General features: G+C 38.8%; 1 protein-coding gene across 4 annotated transcripts in view; it reads right to left on the reverse strand.

Annotated features, from left to right (window-relative positions):
• The window catches only part of LOC306853180 (protein diaphanous homolog 2-like), a 446,875-nt gene that overhangs the window by 249,219 nt on the left and 170,608 nt on the right, over positions 1-27,048 (reverse strand). For all 4 annotated transcript variants that reach the window (XM_079390392.1, XM_079390393.1, XM_079390391.1 and 1 more), the window contains one exon: positions 23,507-23,621. In XM_079390392.1, the coding sequence (XP_079246518.1) occupies positions 23,507-23,621 (115 nt within the window). The remainder of the gene's footprint in view (positions 1-23,506; positions 23,622-27,048) is intronic.

Consider the following 27,048-nt stretch of genomic DNA (forward strand, 5'->3'; position numbering starts at 1 on the left):
CTGCATATAAAATAAACAGAATTATTTTTGTTACTAATATGTTTTTTTTACAGACCTTTAATATTCATATTGGCTTATATAATTGTATTAATTTAATTTAATTGTATAGCATTTTATTTTATTTCTGTTATTTGTTTTAAGTAGTACTTTTTTCTTGCCAAAGCATCAAAGATATGATAAAAATGCTGATAAAATTAATGTAAACAATAATAATAAAACCAAATGCATAATAATAATAATAATAATATTAACCATGCTAATAAAGTACTTTAAAAAGATTGAGAGAGAGAAAGAGAGAGTCAAAAAGGAATATAAATACAAAAGGAACAAAACAGAGTACTGCAGGTTATATGTCTCACATAAATATTTCAGTGCACACGACAGGTGTGAAGTGAAATATCAAATAACACAGAAAAAAAAGAAATACAATCAGAACAGAGTGTAACAAAGAAATGTAGGGAAAACAGGACTGAGTTATCTCATACTGAGACGGTCAGGTCAGAAGCTCTACACAAAAGGAATAGAGGTCATGGAGGAATAGAGGAGCTTTTTTCCTGATCCTAGGGGGTTTAGGCACCTGTAACACACAAAAACACATTAATACCCAACCCCCTTTAAACATTTGTACCAATACACTAAAAAAGACACTAGACTGCTCCGCCCTTCCTTCAGTTCAAAACATCCGTTGACTAAAAGCTGTCCCAGAGTGGCACTCCTAAAAGCAATCATTCTATCAAGTGTGTCACTAGAACTTAAAAACTGGGCCATTTGCACTGTCACCTATGTAACAGCAGGGACAAGTCATGGCAGCCTGGGGAAACGCCGACAACATGTGACTGCCACGAGAAAGTGTTAATGCAGACGAGACACCCTCCTTATACTCTGCACGGAAAACTACAGTCTGGAAGAAATAATCATCTCCATGTTCAGAGACCTTTACAGACAGGGAAGATGCGGCCATGTCCAGCCACCTCTCATTCACTTAACCTGCCACTATCAATCTGTCGTCGTCACCGACCGTTGCAGGTGAATTGTGTAATTGCTGCCAAGGAACTATTCACATTTCAGATAATGCACTCAATTAATCTGGGCCAATTTGTAAGAGAGCAGATTTGTTCAAACCACGCGAGCTTGAAATCAAGCCTTATTCCCATTATCGCCACGGCCCGTCCAGCCACGCTGCTCTCGCACTCTCATGCCTCACCATAGGGCTTCCTTAATTATAACAGACAGAACAATGAGAGCGGAAGCTGGCTGACGGCCAGAGCAAATGCAGCCACACAGGAGTGTATATACATGCCAAGCTCAAGTTCTCAGAGTCTGAGGCATGATAAAAAAACCCTGCCCCTGTTCAAGAGCGCCACCCACTGGAGTCACTGAAAACAACCACCTGCAGGAACCATGTGGTGGTTGAAATGCACAAACCAAAGCAGCTAGCCGTGTAGGTTGATTCAATACTGAGCTCCTATTAGGGATGTGCAAAACTTTTCAAAATCGATAAGTCAGTAGGTTGTTTGAATGACTAGTCCGCTTTATGGAAGCCATGTATAATTAGGCTAGCTTAAGGTCATGTCCACAAAACTCCAGAAGTTGCTGTTCAAAGGGATTTACGGACATTCAGTGAAGCACCTAAACAGAGTAACCTCCAGAAAATCAACAATAATTCTCAACAATGGCTGATGCAATATAGCAAACATGATCCTTCAAAAAGCATTATTAACAACAATAATAACAATAATAATGCATACTAAAATTAGCTCTGACGGTGACACTGAAGACTAAAGTAATGCTGCTGAAAATTCAGCAGACATCACAGGAATAAACTACATTTTAAAATAAATAAAAAGAAAACAGTATGTTTCATTTGTAATAATATATCACAATACTTCATTTTTTTTAACTGTATTTTTTTATCAAATAAATGCAGTTTTTGTAAGCATTTCTCTCAAAAACATTCAAAATCTAAATTTGAAACTTTTGACCAGCAGTGTATATATACACACATGCATTATAAAATGTCAATAATAATACAAATTAATGATTATGTATGAATAATATTTGGATAAACTAGTTAGTGGTCAACTGGCTACTAAACAATACTGGTTCATCCCAACTTACTGTAAAGAGCTATTCTGTGAAAATGTCTCAAGAAAAGAAAGTCGATTTGTTATTTAAATAATCACACTCCATTCAAAGAGTGTTTATGTTTCATATTCATGTATATTAATATTTAAGATATCTGGTACAAAATCACCTTAACATTTGAACCCAACACTGCACTCCCTGAACCGAAAGCCATGCTGCAACCACTAGGCAAGCTTCCATTTTAGCTCAATAACTCCGACAGCAGCACACACGCGAACACACACACTTGTGGCATTCAGTTTCAGCTCAAAAACTAGTGAAGCTTGTTGCCATGGGGACAGGTGCATTCACAATTGATGCATGTGTTCACGCGAGTGGAATGGTGTGTGTTAGTGAAGCACGTCACACAGCTTGTGCTCATGACAAACAAGTGTCATGGAACAGCGGAGAGCGTGAAAGCTCTCATACTGCTGTCTGAATGGCCAATCACAGCAAAGCCTGCAGGAGAAAAGGGTCTACACGTGGTCAAGCCTGGAGGTAGAGTGAGTGACGTTGTCTGAGTTGGTCTTTCAGTCTCTTACACATTCACAATAAAGTTGGCCTAACCCTTCTATTCGGTCTCATATATCAAGGTGAGAGGTCGTAGTGATTAATTCATTGAAAAACAACAGAGTAACTACAATTGTCAGCTGCTCACTAATAAACATGCAAAAAAAAAAAAAAAGTTCAATCACCTTCACACGCTCTCACATTTGTAAAATGGAGGCATGGCACACAAGAGATTTCTTGTCAGGAATGTACTGGCCATCGGGAGTACCGGGACATTCCTGGTGGGCCGGTCGAGTAGTGGGGCGATCGCGGAAGCGAGGGACCTCCCCCATATTAGGACTGTTTTATTTTTACAGTCTATGTTGCAAAGTCATATTAGCGTAAATTTTCAAATTACAGCTCATGCGAAACTACAAAAAGCAAATACTCCAAAAGTGTGAAGAGCACTACGCATGCATCCGCCAGCAGCGCTGAAAAGCATGTGCGCTGCGCTTCTGAATGTAAAATGATAAACAGCGCAAGTCGCTTGATCCATTCAGATGTGACACAAAATTGTTATACAGTTGAGTGATATGAGAACATTAAAGGTTCTGTAGTGATGCTGGCTAAAAACATCCACAACTATGTAAACTGCAAACGCCGATTCATAATTACTTGTCAATACAGCACTATTTAACTTGCAGACATTAACGCTGTACAAATAGCCTATTGTGTTTTAGCTGATGTTATTATATTAAATAATGGGGAATTGGAGAAGTTGTTTTTGTAGTTTCTACATGTTTAGTTTAGATTTTTTTAAATGACAAATTCCATAGTTTGTTATTATTATTTATTTTAAAAACCATATGGTAATGAGGACCATGGTTTTACTTGTTGTGACCATCATCTTACTAATAGAGTCAGTTAAATTCTGGATTTTATTAACTATATTAAATTTCATTAGGGCAAAGGATATTTTAACAGAATAGCTTGAATAGCTTCTTTCTTTTTAAATGTTGAAATGGTGTCTTACATAAATTAGGTGTTAACTATTTACAAATGTTAAAGTTCTTAAAGGGATAGTTCACCCAAAAAAATACCACCATCATGTCATTCAAAACTTCAAGAAATTTCTGTACAGTATACAAACAGTAGAATACAGTAGAAATCAAGGGTAACCAAAGTGGTTTGATAATATTCTACAAATTATCTTCTTTTCTGTTCCACAGAAAAAAAGTAAGTCATACATGTTTGGAACAGCATGAGAGTGAGGAAATTATGACAGAATTAAATAGCAGTACATTTTCTGCATTTTATGGGGGGGAAGTCGTGGCCTAATGGTTAGAGAGTCAGACTAATCCAAAGGTTGCGGGTTCGAGTCTCGGGCCGGCAGGGATTGTAGGTGGGGGGAGTGAATGTCCAGCGCTCTCTCCACCCTCAATACCACGACTGAGGTGCCCTTGAGCAAGGCACCGAACCCCCAACTGCTCCCCGGGCGCCGCAGCATAAATGGCTGCCCACTGCTCCGGGTGTGTGTTCACTGCTGTGTGTGTGTGCACTTTGGATGGGTAAATGCAGAGCACAAATTCCGAGTATGGGTCACCATACTTGGCAGCATGTCACTTCACTTCACTAAATTTTAGCTCAAAATCATTGCTTTACTGTCAAGTTCCTTTCTATGTGACAAAAATGCATTATTAAGTTCATTATTAAGAATTCAGTAATAGCTATCATTATTTGTTTCTGTCCTGTTTTATTTATTCATTTATTTACTCCAATTTAAGGCCCTATAACCCAGAAAATCATTCACGAGGACCTCGTGGGCCAGATTTGTCCAGGGCCAAATTTTAACCCCAGTCCAGCCCTGTTTCTTGTTAAGGTATATTGATAGCTTAACAAAAAGCATCTATATCAAATGCATTTAGAAAAACAGCACAACTCATAATAACAGTTTGCCTGTAGCCTACTGATTGACTACTGTTTTTTTTTTCTTCATGAATCCATGGGAAGAAGCAGAAACACTTAACACGTAAATATCAGGTATGACTTACTTGTTTCACTTGTTGAACAGAATCTGTTGTAGGAATGACTCAAAGTCTGTTCACATCTCTGTGGTTACCACTATGACCTTCATTATGTATGATTTGATTATACTGTGTTGTAAATAAAATACAAATAATTAAAAAAAATAACATTTTTTTTTTTTCAATCTCCTCACATTCTCTTTTACCTGCCTCAAAGTCACCGTCACACTGATGGGCCATTATGGGGCCATTAGGGGAGTGCTCTTTGTCTCTCGGGTGACTTGAAGAATCACTTCAAAGCCATTGCCACTCCCTCGCATATAGGCTTTCGATCACAAAACATGTCTTTAAAAATATAAATCAATATATTGTTTTCTGTGAGCAATTACAGAAGCTGATTTTCACATAATTTTGAAACCAAAACCCTAGGCTACAAGATCCGGTTCTCAAAAGTCTTGTAAACAAATGTTCTGTATGTGTTTTATGGTCTTATTTCAGTGACTTCAAAATTTTAGTTTTTCACTAACCACGCATAAACGTTGCTTTCTCAAAAACACAATCTGATGTCTATATATCACTAAAAGATGGATCTGATCTATGTCTGGAGGATATACATACATACATACATATATATACACACACACACACACACATACATACATATATATATATATACACTCATTGATGTGACGACGGGGAAGTCGTGGCCTAATGGTTAGAGAATTGGACTCGTAATCGAAAGGTTGCGGGTTCGAGTCCCCGGCCGGCAGGGATTGTAGGTGGGGGGAGTGAATGGTCCAGCGCTCTCTCCACCCTCAATACCACGACTGAGGTGCCCTTGAGCAAGGCACCGAACCCCCAACTGCTCCCCGGGCGCCGCAGCATGGCTGCCCACTGCTCCGGGTGTGTGTTCACGGTGTGTGTGTGTGTGTGTGTGTGTGTGTGGATTTGTTCACTACTCACTGCTGTGTGTGTGCACTTGGATGGGTTAAAGGCAGAGCACCAATTTCGAGTATGGGTCACCATACTTGACAATACGTCACGACTTAAATAGGTATTGGGACAGTTGAACATAAGGCAGATATAAAAGATTAAAAGCTATTATGTAGTTGCAGATCCCTTGCGCACAATCACAGCAGTGAGTCTGTGACCCATAGACATCACCAGACTCTTGGTCTCATCCTTTGAAATACTTTTCTCAGCCTTTAATGCAGCCAATTCCAATTGTTGCTTGTTTTGAGGAGTTTCTGCCTTTACTCTCCTCTTCAGCTGAATATCTGAAATTCATGTTCAATCGGATTTAAATCTGGAGATTGACTTGGGCAATCTAAGACTTTCCATTTCTTTGCCCTTTTAAACTCCTTGACTGAACTGGCAGGGTGTTTTAGGTCATTGTCCCGATGCAATATGAAGCACTTCCCAATGAATCTGGTGGCATTTTCTTGAATATTGGTAGGCAAGATGGTTTTGTACCCTTCTAAATTCATTCTGCTACTGTCATCATACATTAAGTCATCAGTAAAGTTGAGATGGCCTGTTCCAGAGACAGCCATGCATGGCCATGCCATGACAACACCGCCACCATGCTTTACAGATGAGGCTGTATGCTTCATGATATAATTTGCAGTTCTCTTTTTTCTCCACATTTTTGCTTTCCCATCACTTAGATAAAGGTTCATCTTTGTCTCATCGGTCCATAAACACAGTTCCAAAACTCTTCTGGCTCATCTTTGTGCTTTTTTGCAAACTCTAATCTTGCCTTTCTATTTTTGGTGCTGGTCAGAGGTTTGCATCTTGCTGTGTAGCATCTGTAATTCTGTATCAAAGTCTGCTGAGGACAGTAGATTGTCAGAGCATCACCCCAGCTTTCTGGAAGTTGTTGGTGATTTTACAGACATGTCTTTTAGGGTTCATTTTTACAGCTTTTATGATTTGTCTGTCATCAACTACTGTTATTTTCTCAGCTGATCAGGTAGTTGTTGGTTGCTGGTGGTTTCCAAACTCTTGATTTCTCCATGCCCTTTGTTTTTGCTATAGCTATAATTGGCTTCCTCTTTTCTTTTAGCATCCAAATTGCTCGCTTTTCTCTCAAAGTCAGCTCCCTCATCTTCATCCTGGTTTGTGTGTCATCATCGAATGCAAGATTCAGAATACAGAAGAAATGGATATAACTGATACAACACATTTCCTGCTTTTAATATCTGAAGAATTAATGCAACAGGAAACAGCTGATCACTTAGAAAGACCTGTGAGGCAGCTGTTCCAATACTTATGCTCACATCAGATAGAGGGATGAAACTCTAAAAGTGCTGAACTTCTTAGCTGGTAAAACATCTGTGTTGAATCACTCAATAATAAAATGTGACATTCTGTATTTTTGTCTCATATTCATCTTTTAATCATATTTGTAAATGTCTTGAGCCCACAGCCAACAAAGCAATATTGTCTTTACTGTTCCAATACTGTTGGAGGGCACTGTATGTATACACACACATATACACGCACACACACACATACATATACATATATATATATATATATATATATATATATATATATATATATATATATATATACATATACACACACACACATGCACACATATACATATATACACACACACATATATATATATTTTACACATCCATAAAAGAACTCTGAATGCACTGACTGCAACTCTCTGGTAATTGTATCAGCATCAGCCACAGAAAGATTGATGTTGCTTAACTCTAAATGCATCTACATCAAGCCTAACCAGAGAAATGTAAGATAATTTACCAAAATCTTGGAGTTATTGATTAACAATTCCATCTGCCACAGCCAGATCGTTTCTGGGTATTACGGTTTTGTTTTGTCCCATAAAATATACAAGGGGTGGCTACCAGCCCATGCTGGCAATCTACCAGTCAAAGCAGCATGTGTTTGTGAGTGTTGAACCATGATATGATGGGCAACTGGACCAGAGGGGTGGAGAGGGGAGTCAGACAGGCAGATATCAGAGCGACAGGGGTGCGGAATAATATGAGGGGACCGCAGCAAAACCCAGGAAGCCAGGGCAGTGCTATCCTCTACTCTCCCGGGTTGCATTGTGCCTCATGCATCCAGTGTTAATCTCACCCTTTGGGGACATTTGCTGTTGTGTTAATTACATACCGCCAGGAGCATTCATTAACACAAACACACAAGCAAACAGACATGCAGAAGTTGTACAATACAGGCACACACTGGATACTAATGTGTAGATCTAAGAATGAATAACTGACATGGCTAACAGTTTAAACAAACAAATAAACCATATCATTATTCAAACACATAGACATCAACAAAAAAATTGGGTATTGGCAGAGATAATATACAACATGATATAGGTGCAATGCATCAAGACTGGATCGCAACTGGTGGAAAGGAAAGGAAAGGAAAGGAAAGGAAAGGAAAGGAAAGGAAAGGAAAGGAAAGGAAAGGAAAGGAAAGGAGTCTTTATAAGGTTTATTATATTTTAGTACCAGGGAGGAAGAACACTTTTCAACAGTTGCTTCACAATTATATATTATTATTTATTTTCAAGCCATTATTCAAAGTTTGTTTCAATTAATTATCTATTCACACTACTTGGGTCATTATTATATTTTTTATAATTATTATTATGGTTTTAATTAAATTTTTATATTTATTCAACTTATTTATTTGTTTGTTCCCCAAACATAGTAATAATTATATTCAGAAAGGATGCAATTTCTATTTAAAATTTTTAATTTCTATTAAAAGTAGAAAGTTAATTTTATTTTGCATTGCAATAATATTTAAAAAAAAAAAATTAATTGCAATAATATTTCACAATTTTAATTACTTCACAATTATAGGCTTACTGTATTTAAAAAAAAAAAGAGAAAAAACTTGTGCACCTCAAATATTAATAGTGTATGCAGACAAAGGCAAGCAAATCAATTAAAGAAATGGAATCAAGAATCTAATGTACTGACAGATTAATGATATACTAACCTATATTTAAATCAGCCCCAATCACACCGTCACCCACATACAGGCTTATCTAACCAACTTAACACTTTAAATACACACACACAGCATGTTTACAATCACACCATGTCGTCTACAGTGGCACTGTTTGGCTCTTCCACATCCAAAACACCCACCACATTACCACAATCCAGTGCCAAAATAGCCAGACGGGTCTGCAGCTAATGTTCACACAATTAACTCCAGAGCTCTGGGTCTCTCCCCCTATCCTCTTATAACCTCTTCCTCCCTGCCCCACCCTGCTTGAGAACAGCCCTCATTACTGCCTGCCATCCGCTGACCTCTCACCATGGAAACCCAACCACACAGCTCGCACACACCTGGGGTTATAACCACAAGCAAATTTGCTCTTCGTTTCCAATCTACAACCGCCTAGAGATGATGGCACGGCCATTGGGAAGTACAGAGTATATTGCAGCGTTGTGGCAGTCAGCTTGGTTTCTGGACCAGAGTGATGGGCTGGCAGGTGACCCTCTCCTCTAGCAGCTGGGCCCGGCCCCAGCCGCAGGCTCTTTAATTGTGCCGCAGGGGAGCCCGAACTCTCTCCCCCTCTGGTCAATTATGGCGCTAGTCGGTTTAGACAAGATTGAGAACGCATGAGATAGAGACAGTGAAAGGGAGAGAGATGAGTTTTGACTGGATTTCAGACAGAGTGAATGGGTTTAAATAGCCATGTGGGCTGAGAGACCCTCCATCACTGCCGAGCCCCTGCGTGATAGTTATGTATCGGTCGGCTAATGGACTCTGGCATTATGGGAGAGTTAAACATGCTTCAGTAGCCTCAGCATGGGAAGATGGGGAAAAGGCGTCAAACATTCTCTCTGACATGAGATAGACCATTAGCACCGCCATCAACATGGCAAACACACATTACAGGATGCCGATGCCGCACGCCAGCGGAAAAACGGCATTGAGGTGCATGCAGGCGAATCAATTCAACTCTATTGATATTATGGGGGAGGAGGGCTGGTGTGCCTCAAGGACTCGTCCATATAATGTCACACAACATATACTCACCAACAGCAAATTAACTACACATTCATTAAAACGGGGGATAGGGAGTTTAAGTGGACGCTGGTTTGACTCTGGCGTGTCACACCAATGCCTCTAATCAAATATCACAGAACTGATGAGAAAATGTAATACAAGGTGGTATTGGCTGAAGTACACGAGTGGTCTGACGTTTATGGTGTGAAATGTGATTAAAATTGAATCAAGGCATATCAATCGTGTGAGGTTAATTTGTATTAGCACGCCGTGCCAAAAGTGTGCTTTCAATCCCTGAGATGCCCGTGGCTTCAGAAAGGTTAATAAGTTGCCTCACCTCGGCCGAGACGGCGGAGGAAGGAGAGAAGAGGCAGAGCGCATTTAATGCAAATTCAGAAGAGCACACAGCAATGGTCACATCTACCCAGAACATCTGCTCTTTTGGCCTCATCTTCAGAACCCTTACGAAGTAAAGAATCCTTATATATTGGGCACAAAATGGTTTTAGACACTTGAGTCACACTTAAAAATGCATGACTGTCATTCAATGAGGAATAAAATATCAAATCAAATAGCATCTGAAACCTGCAGCTTTTCTCAGGCAAGGTGATTTTTAGTGGACCAGTGAGCAGTGTTTATTTTTAATGAAAATAGTGGAACTAGAACATAAATATTAGATGAAAACTTAAAATACATATAAATGGCAACTAATTTTTTTTTTAACAAAAAATTTAAAGAAGCTAAATAGAAATATACTGAACTTCTCAAATTAAAATTAAATCGCATATTATATACTATAATTAAATACTATTTAATACACTAATATATAATAGTATAAAATAGTAAATGATAATATAATAACACTAGTAGTGAGTCTCGATTTGATATCTTGTTATATAATCCAAAGACCGCCATACATTTTGAAGTTTACTACTTTGAGCAACTATAGTCTCTCTCTCTCTCCCTCTCTCTCTGCATTATCTCTGCTGTAAAACTGACAATTAGTTGCTGGATCAAAATTTGGAGTGAATCCCATTCACAATCACAAATGATTAAATGCTTTCTATATTGCACCCTGTGGCTGTCTGCGAATGTATTTAGTGACAAGACGAAGAGAAAAAAAAATGTGCCAGGATGGAAGCTTGCATCAGCATCTAAGCAGCACAACACAGACACAAACACTTTCCACCGGTCCACTGCCAAGGGCTGACCAACACCTTAGAAAATTGGAAAGGTGAAGGAAGAGAGAAGAAGAGAAAGCATAAATCGGTATGTACTGTGCTGCTGACTTGGAATCTTCATAAAGCATAGCGTACACTACAAAACAGAGGCTTGTCTCTCTTTTATGTTTTAAGACTGCAACAAAAAGCTCCAGATTGTAGTCAATTCACAGCATGTGCCCATCATCAACCAGTGTGAGAGACTACAGATACTACGAGACATCCAACCAACCAGTTGTCAGGTGTGCACAAAATGAGACAGTTGCATCTCCACAAAACTCCAACAGAATGCTATTGAAATAATGGTCTTAAGTAAAGTATACTATGGATTTACAATTTTGAAGCTCAGGGCTCAGACAACCATCAAGTGTACATAAAGCACGCCTTTTAATAAAACACATTCAAAATTCAGAGGGGAAGAAAAAAAATCTGTGAAAGTTCATATGCAATGCTTCCTTAAAGGATTAGTTCACTTTTAAAAAAACTTTTGCTGATAATTTACTCACCCCCATGTCATCCAATATGTCCACGTCTTTCTTTCTTCAGTCGAAAAGAAATTAAGGTTTTTGATGAAAACATTTCTCCATAAAATGGACTTCATTGGGACCCAAACGGTTCAAGGTCCAAATGACCGTTTCAGTGCAGCTTCAAAGGGCTTTAAACGATACCAGACGATGAATAAGGGTCTTATCTAGCGAAACGATCGGTCATTTCAAAAATAAATTAAAGTTTAAGTTTTATAAGCACAAATGCTCGCCTTGCTCTGTTCTGTGATGCGCGTTCATGACGTCACGTAATACGCAATGACGTTGAAAAGGTCACGGTTGACTTAGGCGGAAGTACCGAGTCAGTGTTTACAAATGTGCGGAAGGAGGACCATATACACATATTCAAATGTCTTTGTGTCAGTTTATCGTTTAAAATGCCCATTTCGTGTGCGTATCCTGGGTGTTTTAATATTAAAAAGCCTACTGACTCGGTACTTCCGCCTACCTCAACCGTGACCTTTTCCACGTAATTGCGTATTACGTGACGTCACGAACACGCATCACAGAACAGAGCAAAAGTCATTCTTTTGAGTCAGATCTTATCAATTAATCAGTACATATAAATGGTTTGAATGATTTGTTTGTGAACCAGAATGATCCAGTTTGCTCACTGACTCACTGGGGGGAGCGGGGGATTATAAGTGAATCGTGATTTCAAATAGTCTCACAATAAACTACGTAATTTGAAGATTTGGAGTATAAAACAAGTTAAATGGATCACTTTATGATACTTTTTTGCTGCTTTTGCACCCTTGTTGAAGTGTGAATGCTTCAGTCCCCATTGATTTTGAGTGTTTGGAAAATAGCATAGTAAACCTTTTGTGTTAGATGAAATAAAAAGCCTGACAAGTTTGACATGACAATTTTAATTGTCGTCTCACTACATCTTCCTTCCATCTTTGAGTTGCTTTCAATGCTTCTCTCCTTGACCTCTATCCTCTGCTGTCCACGATAGCCCACCACTCCCTTACTTTTTTTCAATCCCCTACAAAATTCACTCTCTTTTCCCCAAACTGTCTTGTAATGCCGGTCTCCAATCAGGGTGAGGGCTGTTGTGCGGTTGTCTGGGCTCTTGGCTTTCCATGGAGAAGAGGCTTTTCACGCCACAGAGTGTGTTGTTGATATTTAGTGAGGCTCCGTCTTGAGCACGCAGCACCAGGATTGTTTACTCGACAGGCAGGCGAGGGGAAGTGATGAGGGGGACAGCGAGAGTGCCCCCCCCCCCACTCTTCAGACCTCTCTTGCCACCCTGAACCAATTCCACCTCAGAGTCTCTGAGACAAATTAAACACAATAAGACGTCACCACACAGGCCTAGAGAGCAGGGGGAGAGGATCGCACCAAGATGTGGCCTCTTCATCATTTTGGATTTGTATGGAAATTAGAAGTCAAACTGCTCGAACAGCCAATAAAGTTGCAGTCTGGGAAATGTAACATTTAGATAAGAGACTATGGTGGCAATTACCACTGATAACATGACCAAAAAAAAAAAAAGAAAAACAAAACAAAGCATGCGGAAAGTAAATAAAATGTAAATGCTTTTGAATTATGCTGCAGCAACAGAGAAAGTCTATAGCTATATTTATACAAAACTGGAATATCGCTTAAAACACTTAAACATAATAAAGCACCGTTTCAATCCAAAGCGTCAAAGAGAACAAAATCATCACTTCTTGATAAAATGGCACTAAATATCACTAAGAAATGTGGAAGAAGCCACTTAATATAATAATATTTCATATATGATAAATTACTTGCGCCTCAGAGCGAGCAGACGAAACACAATAAAAGCTGTCATTGCTTTTAGAGGTGGATTCCTGCTGTTTGGAAACGTAGTCTTCTAAGACAAATATACAGAAATAGGCCTAGTTCGACTTCGCTCAGGCATTTCAGAATGATCAAAACAACAATTCAGCTGCTGTGCAACGAGATTGGTCCATGGGTTAGTCAAGTTTTCCCATCTCATTGCGCAAAGTCACATTACATTTTTGATGCGCAAGGTGGAATTTATTCGGCAAGTGTGTTTCCATTGTAGTTTATGAGTTTGTTTCCCCTTTTAGGATAGAAAGTTTATCCTACTCAGTTGTGTGCATAAGTTTTTATGTGCATTTTTAGGATTAATGCACATCTTGGCATTTTCAACCAGCATTTTTTAATGCGATATTCCAAAATGCGCATAAAAATAGGTGGATGGAAACATAGCGTATCATAGCATTTGTTTTGACTGTACATTTTAATCAATTTTCTTTCACATCTTTTAGTTGAATTAATTTTAATTTTAATTTAGCTTAACTACAATAAAGATTAAGTTTAACACTAAATGAATTTAATTAATTTCAATCAAATATTGGAACACAATAACTTCTTATATACAACATATGTTGCTTTATATTGCAAACATTGATTTAAGTATGAAACTACATGCAACCTTGTGAGTCACAGGACTGTTTTAGAAAGATTTGCAAATATTATTATATTCAAGTACTCAGTCATAAGTTCACCTACATGAGAAACACTGTGGAGCTAGTTCCATTAATATATGCAGACATGAATATTTCCAAGCCACAGCAGCAAAAGAAACACGCCCACCATCACACTGTGAGCAGGGCGCATCTCTCTGGGGTACTCAGAGTCCCCGTGCCCACGTCTGGGATGCCTCACTGTGGAAGTAGTTTGATGCGGACCCCCGCAGGGCCTGAGAGGATGCGACTCCAGCCTAAATGCATTGTCTCTCACTGTCAAACCCCATGGCAGAAAGAAAATAAAGCTCCTCCCTTCTCTCCTCGTCTGCCCGTGAGACTATATGCCTCTGTAATGTGCCGTTGTTTTCGTTTTCCTATTTCAGTCTTGTTTTCATTCCATCTAGGCTGCATGTGGAGGGCACACGTCACTATTTTGAAGAGATGTTGATTATTCATGTACCCCATACTGACAGGAATACTTTAAATGATCAGGTGATGCAGGGCCTATTCATCTCAGTACTAGTTTGTCCAATAATGTCTCACGACTGTACTGAGCATGAGATCATCAGTAAATGTGAAACTAGAAGAGTGACACAGAGATTAAGCCCATGAATATGAATGTTTTTTTCTTTGTATAAATCAGAACATCTTCACTAATGTCTACTTTTCCCTTCCCTGAGAAATTAAACCAGGATACTTGTCTTTTAGTGAGCACTTGCGAAGATAATATGAATTGTTTAGATTAAAGGTTTTACGCCAGAAAACTTTTATTAATCTCAGGCTTAACAGCTTTGGTTGAGAGAAGTTGCATGATATATTTAATAGCTATTCAAACTATAACACATAATTATAGTGTTTCCATAGACCGCTTTAGACTGGATTTGGACATCCTGTTGCAGTAGCATACAACCATGTCGTCTCTTAATTTTCCTTAAACTTTCTCAGGGGAAATCAAGTAGACAAAAAGAAACCAGTAGCTTCCACTGCCAACTCAAAAGTCTACGATATAAACGGAAAGCAAAACTAGCACTTAAACATCCCCCAAATGAGGAGTTATGAGGCAAAGATTTCATTGAAAGTTTTAGAGTTTCTTTGAGACAGGTAGCGCCACGTGGTGGTATTTTCAAATGGGCTGTTAAGTGCAGCGTTTGCCCAGATTGCTCCCCTCTGAGATAAGATGATTAAAGTCAGTGGGACATCCGAGTGTAGCGATATGAGCCAAGAACGGTGGGGTATCCTTCTCAAAATGCACAGACTCCTGTATCCAGGTCACCCCTTGTGGCCTCTCTAATGCACAATAAACTCATTACAGGCCATTAATATTTAACTATCTAATTTTCCTGCATATGTGATTTATTAGAGAACGGCAAAAATGAGTGAGACTGTGGGCCTAGGCTGAGGCAGAGCACAGTGGGCAAACAAAGAAAAATTAGCACGGGCCACATTGGCTTTATTGAGACAAATTGGTTCTGCGTATGAGAGCAATTAGAGAAATCGCTTTCTTTTCAGAAGCATGCCACCAGAAAGCAACTCTCTATTTTTGGTATGAACACTGCAGAATTCGATAAAGTTCTCTGCTGTCAATTGAGTAAAATTAAAAGAGAGCAAAAATCTAGGGAGCCTAACTTCAAGGTCAGAAAGAAGCAAATCGATGGCACTTTAATGCAAGCTGGTTCATTGTTGTTCCATCTCGGTGTCATCCCAGGCAGCTATTTTTTAAGTACACAGAAAACTGAAGTTTCAATAACATTTCAAAACAGCAATACAATCTTACAAGGATTGCATCATGAATTTACAATTTCACAAAGTAGCATGTCTCCTTCTCCGATACTGTCTCTGAAGCCAATGCTGCTATAAACACTTGCTGAGAAAAAAGCTGTGATTTTATAAAAGTGCAGGTGCCAAAACCAGTAGTGATCTGATGATAGAAGAGCATGCCATCATATGAGTGTGTGTTGAGAAAAATAGTGTGTGCTTCTTGTGTGCACTTGAGTTTTCAGTGCAAGACTGGGTAGCCTTGGGTCCAGATGGACATGTTGACGTCTGAGGATGAGTGATTTTCTGGAGTGATGAAAGAGAAAGAGAGAAAGAGAGAGAGGAGGGAGAGGGCCAGAGTCATGTGGACAGAGCTGCACTGGCAGATGCTTCCATTCCAAATAAACAGCATCAGCAATAAACAGCTCTGTCCTTAGGGGAGACAAGTGGAATGATCTAACCCCCTGTTCAAAGCGCTTCAGCATGCTGCTTATCAAAAGCCTCCTTTATTATTTTACTGTGGCATTAAGACCAAGCTGTTAATATGAGCCAGGCTGGAGAACAGTTCCACTGCATCCTGCATTCATCTGCCGCAGGCGTAACGGGATTGGCTTGTATGGAAATAAACACAATTCTAATCAGGTGGTGGTCCTATGTTATAAAACCTGGTATGGAAACCTCAAGGATTCCAGTTTCCTTTGATACAGCGATCTGTTATGTTACATAAAATACATTTGCGTCTGTTCACAGTAATGGCTATATGTCCTTTTTCAAAGACATAACACTGCTGTCATTACAGATTACAGGCTTGAAACTGACAGCAAGGCAATTCAAGCTCAAAAGCCTTTTAGGGGATCTTGCTTCTGTCTTATATCTAACAATGTGTGTAGGGATTTGAGTGAGCATTTCTGATTTCTGAAAAACCTGGTGCAAGTTAGAGAAAACAGAATAGTGGGCCACAAATCTGAGTCCTTTGATCACGAACAGGTTAAGCCTGATTCCATCATTATGGGTGAAAATGTCCGGGTCGTTTCAGGACCCTCCATAACCCAAGGATTTAGCCTTGGCAGGGGCACACAAGAACCGTTGGGGTACTAAGGAGGAGGGAGGAGTGGAAACAGTTGTTCAGAGAGTTCAGAGAGAATTTGATGAAATTTTGGCTGATGAATGGGATCATGCCTGGCCCCTTGCGGGGAAGCTGAGGTCCTGAGTCACAGCCATATTTTTAAAAGTTAAATCTGTCATTGATGCTTTACACAGCTGGCAGACGATCTAAAAAGATAGAAAAGTGAATGCTCACACGAGGACTGAATATGAATATATAGACAAAATTACAATCCGTAAAGACACTGTGGCACATTTGATCAATATTAAATGACATTTACAGAATAGCATAAACTTACATAAAAATAAAACATTGATATCAAATGTTATTTTAAATATTTTAATTAACAATAAAATAATATAAAATAATCCAAATACAATTCTAATTAAATTTAAAAAATAATAAAAATAAGCACAAATAACCCTTACATAAATCATATTGTGAATGATTTTCCTACTATCACAATTCAAACTTAAAGTATGTCTTCAGTAAGTAAAAATCCATCTGCTACTACAGGTAATGCACTTTGACAAAGCCACACTTAAAAACCTTGGCCTAAAACTATTTATTTGAGCATGGCAAAATGCTGAAAAACAGCATGACCCATTGAAATGGCCTAAGACTAATAAACCCCAAAAAGCACAGACAAAATTCAAAAATGCTACCTTTGCAAACATTCGTTAATGGGATAGTTCACCCAAAAATGAAAATGTGATGTTTATCTGCTTACCCCAAGGGCATCCAAAGATGTAGGTGACTTTGCTTCTTCAGTAGAACACAAACAAAGATTTTTAACTCAAATCGTTTTTTAACTCAGTCTGTCAGTCATATAATGTCAGTCAATGGTACTCATGGCTTTGAGAGAGGAAAAAAAAAAAAAAACACACACAGACAAAACCAAATTAAACCCTGCAGCTCAAATCGACCATTGACACTATTTACAATCTCAATTAGGAGTGTCAATGGTCCATTTGAGAGATAGGTGTCAGTAATGCACCTTAGTCTGCGACCTGCCGTAAAGCAAGAAGACGACGACACGCATCATGCGCTGGCTGTTGTGTGAACAAGCTCAGAACAGTTGGACCATGCGGCGTATCAGGTATAAAAAAAATGACATAAATACTGTTATATAATTAGTTTCTTGCACAGGCCGATCGTTTCTAGACCTCAATGTATTGTCACGAGCCGAAGGGTTTAATTTGGTTTTGTCTATGTTTTTTTTCTTTTCTCAAAGCTGTGAGTACCATTGACTGACATTATATGACTGACAGACTGCAACGGGTTGAGTTAAAAATCTTTGTTTGTGTTCTACTGAAGAAACAAACTCACCTACATCTTGAATGACCTTGGGGTAAGCAGATAAACATCAAATTTTCATTTTTGGGTGAACTATCCCTGTAAGTCAATACAAAACAGACTGACAAACTTCACAGCAAAATAAATGAAATCAGTGTACTGATATGTAAAACTTGTTGTGATGTCATGTCTACTCTGTGCTTTTGACATCTGTCACAATACCATACTGCCTTAAAATATTTTACTTGCGGGGCAAGAAATATTGATTATACAATTAACCACAGTTAATTTGATCATAATAACAGACATAATGCACAAAATGTGAACAAAATGTTGCTTGACAGCTCTGATTATTGCATTTGCTGTACTATCACACAGGGCACTGATTTAATCTTTACCACCGATTCTGTGAAAGATATATGACACTCTACAGCTTGACCCTCACTTGCTTTTCATTGCTTTTTCTCTCTCTTTCTCTCAGGCTCGCCGGTCATTAAGACACAAAAATGATGGTAGTCCTCCTTTTAGAGGTCAAGTGCTGCCCTGGGCTCCTCCTCCTCTATGAATTACTTCAGCATTGACACCAATTATTAAAATACATCTTCATTAGATCTCGCTTCAGAGCTCCATCTGTGGAGCAGCCAGAAGCCATCTTCACCACCCCATCACACTTAATTTGCCCAAATCAAACTCATCTATTGCCCTAGCCACTCAAAGCACCAACACGAGCAGGGTTGCGTAGTGCCTCCCCAAAAAGCTCCTTCATTTTGGGTTTCTGCTAGTCTATGTAGCGAGGGGGAAAAAGGTACCATACGACTTCATTCAACATCAATTTGCACTTCAAACCGATGCAAAAAACACAGCTTTCCTCACCAAGCAGGAAAAGGGAGGAGTGTATGCGATCACAGAGAATATCGGTGAAGTATTCAGGTGCCGCTGTGAGTTCAAATTTCAGTAAGAATTCATATGATGCACCATTTAAAGAGGACGGTGGTGCTGATAGGGTTTATATTTCAAAAGCAACAAGCAATGCATGTCATCATCGTGCCGAAAAGTCAGACTTCTATTTTCTTGAGAGCGGATGTTAGCGGTGAAGAAAACCTATTAGGGCAAGAGGAGGAGCATGTTTTTCCACCATCCATCTTATTTCAACGGCAAATAAAAGCAGAGGCGTTGAATTGCTTTTCAAATGCAGTAGGCCATGCCACATACTCAATCCACCAGTGTATCCGATTTGATCCCCCAAGCAGAAACACAAGCAGAACCATTGATTGATACCACCAAGCGAAGGGAGTCTGGGGGAAATAGGGAATAAGAGTGTGAGATAGAGGGGGTGGAAAGGCCAAGCAACTGTGGCTACAAGGAAAACAACATTACAATAAAATCGGAATTTGACAAAGAAGAGGATTTAAATGAGGTTTAAACTGCATTTCTGAAAAAAATAACGTGGCTTCTAAGGCATGTATTGACAGAAGTTGACTGTCGACAATCATGCAAAATCTCCAAGACTATGATTTGGATGAAAGGGCACAGAACACTAGGGTTTTTTCTTAAAAGGTCAAGCCCTGATCATATTTGCAAGGGTTAGGCCATTGATTAAACCAGTTAAGCAGTGAGTATTTTCTATATACAAGTCGCTCTCAAACTGAGGTCAAACAATGCACAGCAAACTGCCCTCAATGGGACGAAGCATGACTCTGGAAATATACAATATTGATCAAATTTTTTATTCAAATCATGCTATTTAAATTGTTACTTTCCGAGTTTTGGGTCTATAATACTATTTTTGTTTTACTTTTTTTACTAAAGATATACAGCATTTTTACTGTATATACCACATACCACAATTTTAGTCCACACTCAAAGAAGACACCAACAACAACACAAAAACTGGCTGATCAACAAAAACTATTATTCTGTTTGACATCAAAGTCTGTGAGCATTTAGATGTTTGATTTCCTGAAGACAAGCTTAAAAAGTGGTCTGCCTTTGACTGAGCTTTACTGGATTCACAATGTTATCAATAATTTAACCAGTCTGACAGAGCAGTTCCAAGTGTTTCTACATTGATGGGAGAAGTTTTAGATAAAACTTGCATAGCTTCCAAAAGTTCCAAACCTACCAAATATTTTAATTAGATTGCAACATCTGAAACAGGTTTCAAAATAATGTGCTAGACCTATATACAGTGATGTGAAAAAGTGTTGGCCCCCTTCCTGATTGTTTATTTTTTTGCATGTTTGTCACACTTTAATGTTTCAGATCATCAAACAAATTTCAATATTAATCAAAGATAACAAGTAAACACAACATGCAGTTTTTGAATGAAGTTTTTTATTATGAAGAGAAAAACAAAATCCAAACCCACATGGCCCTGTGTGAAAAAGTGCTTGCCCCCTAAACCTAATAACTGGTTGGGCCACCCTTAGCAGCAACAACTGCAATCAAGCGTTTGTGATAACTTGCAATGAGTCTGTTACAGCGCTGTGGAGGAATTTTCGCCCACTCATCTTGGCAGAATTGTTGTAATTCAGCCACATTGGAGGGTTTTCGAGCATGAAACTCTTTTTAAGGTCATGTCACAGCATCTCAATAGGATTCAGGTCAGGACTTTGACTAGACCACTCCAAAGTCTTCATTTTGTTTTTCTTCAGCCATTCAGAGGTGGATTTGCTGGTGTGTTTTGGATCATTGTCCTGCTGCAGAACCCAAGTTCGCTTCAGCTTGAGGTCACGAACAGATAGCCGGACATTGTCCTTTAGGATTTTTTGGTAGACAGCTGAATTCATGGTTCCATTTATCACAGCAAGTCTTCCAGGTCCTGAAGCAGCAAAACAGCCCCAGACCATCACACTACCACCACCCTGGATTGGATTGGCCCTGTGTGAAACATTTTATCACACAGGGCCACGTGGGTTTGGATTTTGTTGAAAAAACCTTCATTTAAAAACTGCATGTTGTGTTTACTTGTGTTATCTTTGATTAATATTTAAATGTGTTTGATGATCTGAAACATTAAAGTGTGACAAACATGCAAAAAAATAAACAATCAGGAAGGGGGCTAACACTTTTTCACACCACTGTAAATGTTAGTATAATTGTGTACACATTGTATTTATTTATTATTATTTTGCTGCTCTGGTAACTCAAATGAATAGACTGACAAGGGTCTTGCAGCAGAATGATTCATTGTAACTAGAGGACATTAATAAAAATATGCCAGTATGTGTATATTGTTCAAACAAATAAGTAAATAAATAAATATTGCTGAGGTGATAATATCAATTTCATCATTACATAATGAAATGCCCACTTGCTTTAACTGACATTCTGTCTGTAGTTTGGCCCTATTCCTCAGAAGCTCAAAAAAGTCTACTTTTCAATACTGTAGGAGTCTGGATCTCTTGAAAGACATAGATCTAAAATCCCTGTTGATCACTGTATCCTTGTTTTGTTAAAATCTATTTAACACCAGGCCCTTTGAGCAGTGGGGGAGATAGAGATGCTGCGGCATAAAGGAAAAGAGGAATGTGAAATAGAGCAGCTATCAATACCAAATCTCAAACACCAGTAAGACTAACACTGGGGGAAAACTAGATAACAGAGGACCGTTTTGTATACTTTAAAGAGGGCAAGAACGCGTTTACACCTCCTTGACTCATTGTTCATTACTTGGCGGTCTCCAGATAAACGCTTTAGCTGTAAGCGAGTCGTTGCGAACGCTTTTCCCTGGCACTTTCAAGCAGACCACACTCACCACTACATAAACCGGCAGTTGCGCAGACAAATTAATCAAAGCTTGACCAAAGACTGCTCTGCCAGCTCTGCTATGAGGATTTATAGTGTGAGGCAAAAGCGAGCATCTGCAAAGCCTTATAAAGTAATTCATCCCTGGAGACTGCCAGCTGCACCTAGTCTCAAAAAACGCTGGAGACAGGGTGAAGACACCACCTACCACCTCCTCCAAATGGTGCCGTGAAAGTATATTTTAGAGATGCTGTCTTGGCAGTACACTCATCAGATGGCAGACAGTTCAAAGTCAGTGTGATTACCAATGGTATAACATCACTATCTCTTCCCTTCCACTCGCTTGGAGCGGTGAGGTTTACCATTGGTTAATAATCTTTGAATTAAAAGTGGTATGAGGAAGTAAGGTTCTACTTGTTGTGTGAAAGTTCCCAGAATGGGTCCAAATCACATCTTACTCACTTCAAAGCTTGAGTTTTTGAATTCTAGCTTCATCTTAAAAGAACTGCTGCAACTATCAAACACAGAAAAGCATATTTCATTCATGAAGACGTTCAGTTAGGGTTCAGAAAACAGACCTGGGGAGAGTAGAGTCAGTGGGTACGCTTCAGGCGTAATTGATAGGAACTGAGCCAAAGATGAGTCCCTGAGGAACTCTTCAACTCTTACTTATAAAACCTACACCTTTGCAGAGAAAAACTAAAGAAACAATACAAAGTGTAGACGACTGAAACCTAAACACAATTATATCTAAAAAAGGTGCTTGACTACACAGGAACAGGCTGTGCTTTTGTCAGCGTCTCAGAAGAGGAAGTACAAACCCCAGTAGTAATCAGCAGAGGTTATATTCAAGAGTCATATGCACTTCTGCACGTCTTAAACCACCACATTATGCTTGAAGTGTTGCTGGATGGAGTTTAACAGGCAGATTTAATGTCGATACTGGAGAATAAGAGGAGTTATCTGGAGCTCTGCCAGTGGGCTAACGCTAGCAAACTCCACAGGCCGCGGTCAATCTCCTCTCAGATCAGTTCACGTCAATGACTGATCATCTGACCGCCGCTGCACACATGAGCAGACTCTTCAATTGTGCTCAATGTCTGACAGGCCCTCTGCAATGCCCCTTTATGAAACAGGCATTAAAATCTACCGAGGCCACTCACTGTCAAAGGTTCAACTTACTGCCTTGCCGAAGGAAACATCCACTTTATCCTTCTCCAGCAGTGTGAATAAACAAGGGAAGCAAACGGATATACAAACTGGCCAAAACAAGAGTGCAACTCTCTGTACTGTAACTTTCTCTCTCTTTCTTCTTCACTGTCTCTCGGGGGGCATCCAGTGAAGCAGAAAGGCAGCCAAGCTAACCAAGCATGTCTGTCCTCTGCTCCTATCGAAACCCACAGCCGCTTAGAGTACGGTTCCCGTGAAAGAAGAGGGATGCTTTGTAAACTGACTCTGTGCTGACATGTAAAGTACACTTCCAACTCTGCAGCTCTGCTAATTGGCACAGAGCTAAATGTTTATTTAATCTGATTGTAGAGACTGCATAAAAAGGGGAAGTCGGTGGAAACTGAGACAGCTTCATGAAGATAATTAAGATTTCACAGAGACGATTGGTTTCCCAATGTTTGGATGGATAAAAGCAGGTATCAGGGTAGCTGAAACTACGTGTGTCTATGTGATTAGGGGAAGAGGCAAAGCAGACTGTCCTTACCTCTGGATTTAGATGAGAAGGACAGTGAAAGCTGGCTGAACATGTCCGGGTTCTCAAACCGCTCCTCTTTGACTTTGAGCCAAAAGCAATTTTCCGCCATCTCCTGGGGCACTATCTGCAAGCACAGAAAAACTACATCAAACACCAGCAGGAATAGAGCAAGCAAGCACCACTGCACACTTAAACACACACACACACACACACGTATACACAAAAGCATGCATACCTGATTCATACATCACTCAAGTCTTTAATGACACATGGTCTTTCAGAAATCAGTCTAATTTTGCTGATTTTGGTGCTAAGGAAACAGTTAATATTAATGCTGAAAACAGTTGTGCTGCTTAAGAAATGTGATACATTTTATCCAGGATTATTTGATGAGTAGAACTTTTAAAAAAAAAAGTTACAAATGTTACAATTAAATTTTTTATTTTTTTTGCAACAGCGTAACAGTCTTTAAAGTCCACATGAAATCAAAATTTACACTATTTTCTTCTTTTTAGAGCACATTGTTAGTGTTGAAATGAACAATTAAAAAGTTCCACTGAAAAAAAAAATGTTTGTCTTTGTAATCTAAAATCTACTATAAGAAAATCTAAAAAAATAAATAAAAAATATTCTTTGATGACATCAGATTGACAGTTTAGGCATAATAGTTTAGTTTTTGCTTTAATACCATTAGTTTGCTGTGAGTGAGAGATGGTGAGGAGAAGCACTAAAATAAAACACCACCCTCAATTTAACATTCTGTTTCAGTTTTATATACATTACAATATTAAAGTCAGTAGCAACTTCCAGTTCACAGAGACTTTAATGTCACTTTTGATCAATTTAATGCATGCTTGCCGAAGTATGAATTTTTATGAAGCCCAAACTTTTAATTGGTAGTGTATGCAGTAATGCATTTTTTAAACATTCCATACCATAAGTGTTGAATTTTTAATTGAAGAATGCATTTTACAGTATATGACTAATATACCTCTAATATGTTTCTTAAGGAAAACCCACTAATCAGATAATGTAATTAGGACTTCCTCACAATTGATCATCTGCTTATTACCCAGACAACTCTGGGTAAATATGTTGTTCATATTCTAGAAAATATTTGCACATCCCTTGTGTGTATTTCTGTTTATGTGTGGGATTAGAATCAGGATCAAAGTGATGTAAACTAGCGGAGAGAGGTGGCAGTTTAAATTCTCTCTCTTACGGTTTACATATAGTAACGCCCCCCCCCCCCCCCCCCCCCCTCCTCCCCTCCTCCTCCTCCCCTCCCCTCATCATCTCTGCCTCATTCTCTCTGCTTCATTATGGCACTAGCATAAGGGAATTCAACTGTGCTACTCGTCACAGTCAAAGCCAACATGTGTGTATGCAATAAATTAGGTGTCGGCATGCTTAGAATTTGAAACCTAAGACTTTAAAGCTATTGTTGTCTTTTGCTGAGAGAAAATTGAAAGAACTCTCCATACATATAAAACAGTCTCCAGTTTACCGGACCAACATCTTTAGTAAAGTTTCTCCAAAGCACAGTAGCACCAGGACGAAGGAAATACTTTTGTAGTGCAAAATTACGTTTTTAAAATCGACTAGTCAGTGCCTGAAGACAGTTTCTTGATTTCTTATTTTTTTTGTAGACAGACAGAGATCTGCATATTAAATAGGTAGATTCACAACCTGTCATCCTCTTCACATCAGTATTAAACCTCAGTTTCTGTCACTCCAAGGTGTAATGTATCAATCAGGTTTTTATTTTTATTTTTTTTATTTTACACTGCAATCAACACATCATCATTCAAACCCAAAAGAAAAGAAAAACGTTTGGCATGAAATGACAACTGCGAAGACATTACTTTCTTAATCTCTGTGTACATTGTTGTTGCAATTTGTATAATTGCAGCCCACCCGGTAGAAAACTATATCCAACAGCATATACATACCTGTACATATCACCATTTTCAAGAGATCTGTGGGATATAATTAGAATCTTGATACAATAGCTAGAAACTGTGAGCATCACTAGGAGTTACTAGATTTATGGATAAAAAACAGTTTGCATTCTTTCATTTCATCAATGAGATATGGTAATTTCCTCAACCTCAATAATAATTTAAAGAAAATGATACAGCATGTCATGACAAGAGCAGAAAACAGGAAGTCCAAAGATGTGGTGAAATGTCTCTCGATTATTTAATAAGCCTATTCTTGTATGAAGTGTTTTCATAAATCTGTAAATTGATTGTGGAACTATTTGCTTTGAGTAGCATCGCCACCCCCTCTCACTTAGGCTGTCTGCACTACAGAATTATAAGTGGTCTGCCTGTGCCTGAAAGTCTTACCTAGCTATCCAAATAAAATAATTGAATTTAATTTAGGCAAGATATAATTATTCCCTCATAAGGTTTAGTAATTTATTAGGATTAGGAATATGTAGTAACATGGTGAAACACTCTGATAAAGGTATTAGTACACATTCACCTATGTTTCATTTAGCTGTTCATCCTGGCACCTACTTTTTTCGATGATGATCCACATTACTGGACAGTATCAGATCGTATTTACAATTTCACTAAGTCCAAGTGGAACAGTGAAATCAGAGAGACTGACAGAATGAGAAACGAACAGTCTCATTAGTGCGCTGCCTCATAAGGGCACTTGTGAAAAAACCATGACTCCTCCAAACAGAGTAATTACACAAGGCTCAACCAGGGTGACCTTGTTCACGCTCAAGCAGCAGAAAGAAATACTGTAGCTTCCTCTCGCTTTGGGCAGCTACACCCATCTCTGAGCAGAAAGTGAGCAGATCCAAATGGTCTTAGCCGCAGATCCGAGCAATCATTTACTTTTCCATAAAGGAGTGCGGCTCCCCTGTGTGGGTGTTCTAACGGTTGGAGAAATTACATTACAGCACCTCCAGGCAACAATCTCCGATGTGGCTATTTGAAAGTCTGTTGCATGCTTAAGGCAAAGATCGTGAGGAGTGTAGGGGCTGGAGTGTTTCCTGACTTTACTGCTGCCGGCTGCTTTCACTGTCTGACTGTTATCTTCCTCTGTTGTGAGAGATGGAGGGGTATCTGGTGGGTGATTTAAAATAGCAAGAATCAAACTGATTAACATTCTCATTTTCATCCTCTCGCACTCTCTCCATCACCTATCACCGTCACATCAGCATAATGACACCTGAGAGATCTAAGCATTGCCACGCATGACATCACCTTGTCTAGTCTGTCGGAGAGTGCTATTATTTAAATCTTCAATATTTTTCTATATTTAATGTTTTATTAGCTCAGCTATTTTGCAACTGCTTCAAACCTGGCTAACCCTAACATATTTATAACAAAACAGAACACAGAGTTTTTAACTCAAGCACTGTATTACAATATGTGAGTTTCTGTGCTGATGCCAAACTTATTTATTCATTTGTGAAAAATAATCATACTTTTTGACTAGTGTCTATTCAAAATAAAAACAAGCAAATATTAAAATGAAATAAAATAAATGTATTTATTATTATCATTAATGATCATTATTATTATTAT

Source organism: Barbus barbus (genome assembly GCF_936440315.1).
Source record: "Barbus barbus genome assembly, chromosome: 33".
In the NCBI taxonomy this organism is placed as follows: Eukaryota; Metazoa; Chordata; class Actinopteri; order Cypriniformes; family Cyprinidae; genus Barbus; species Barbus barbus.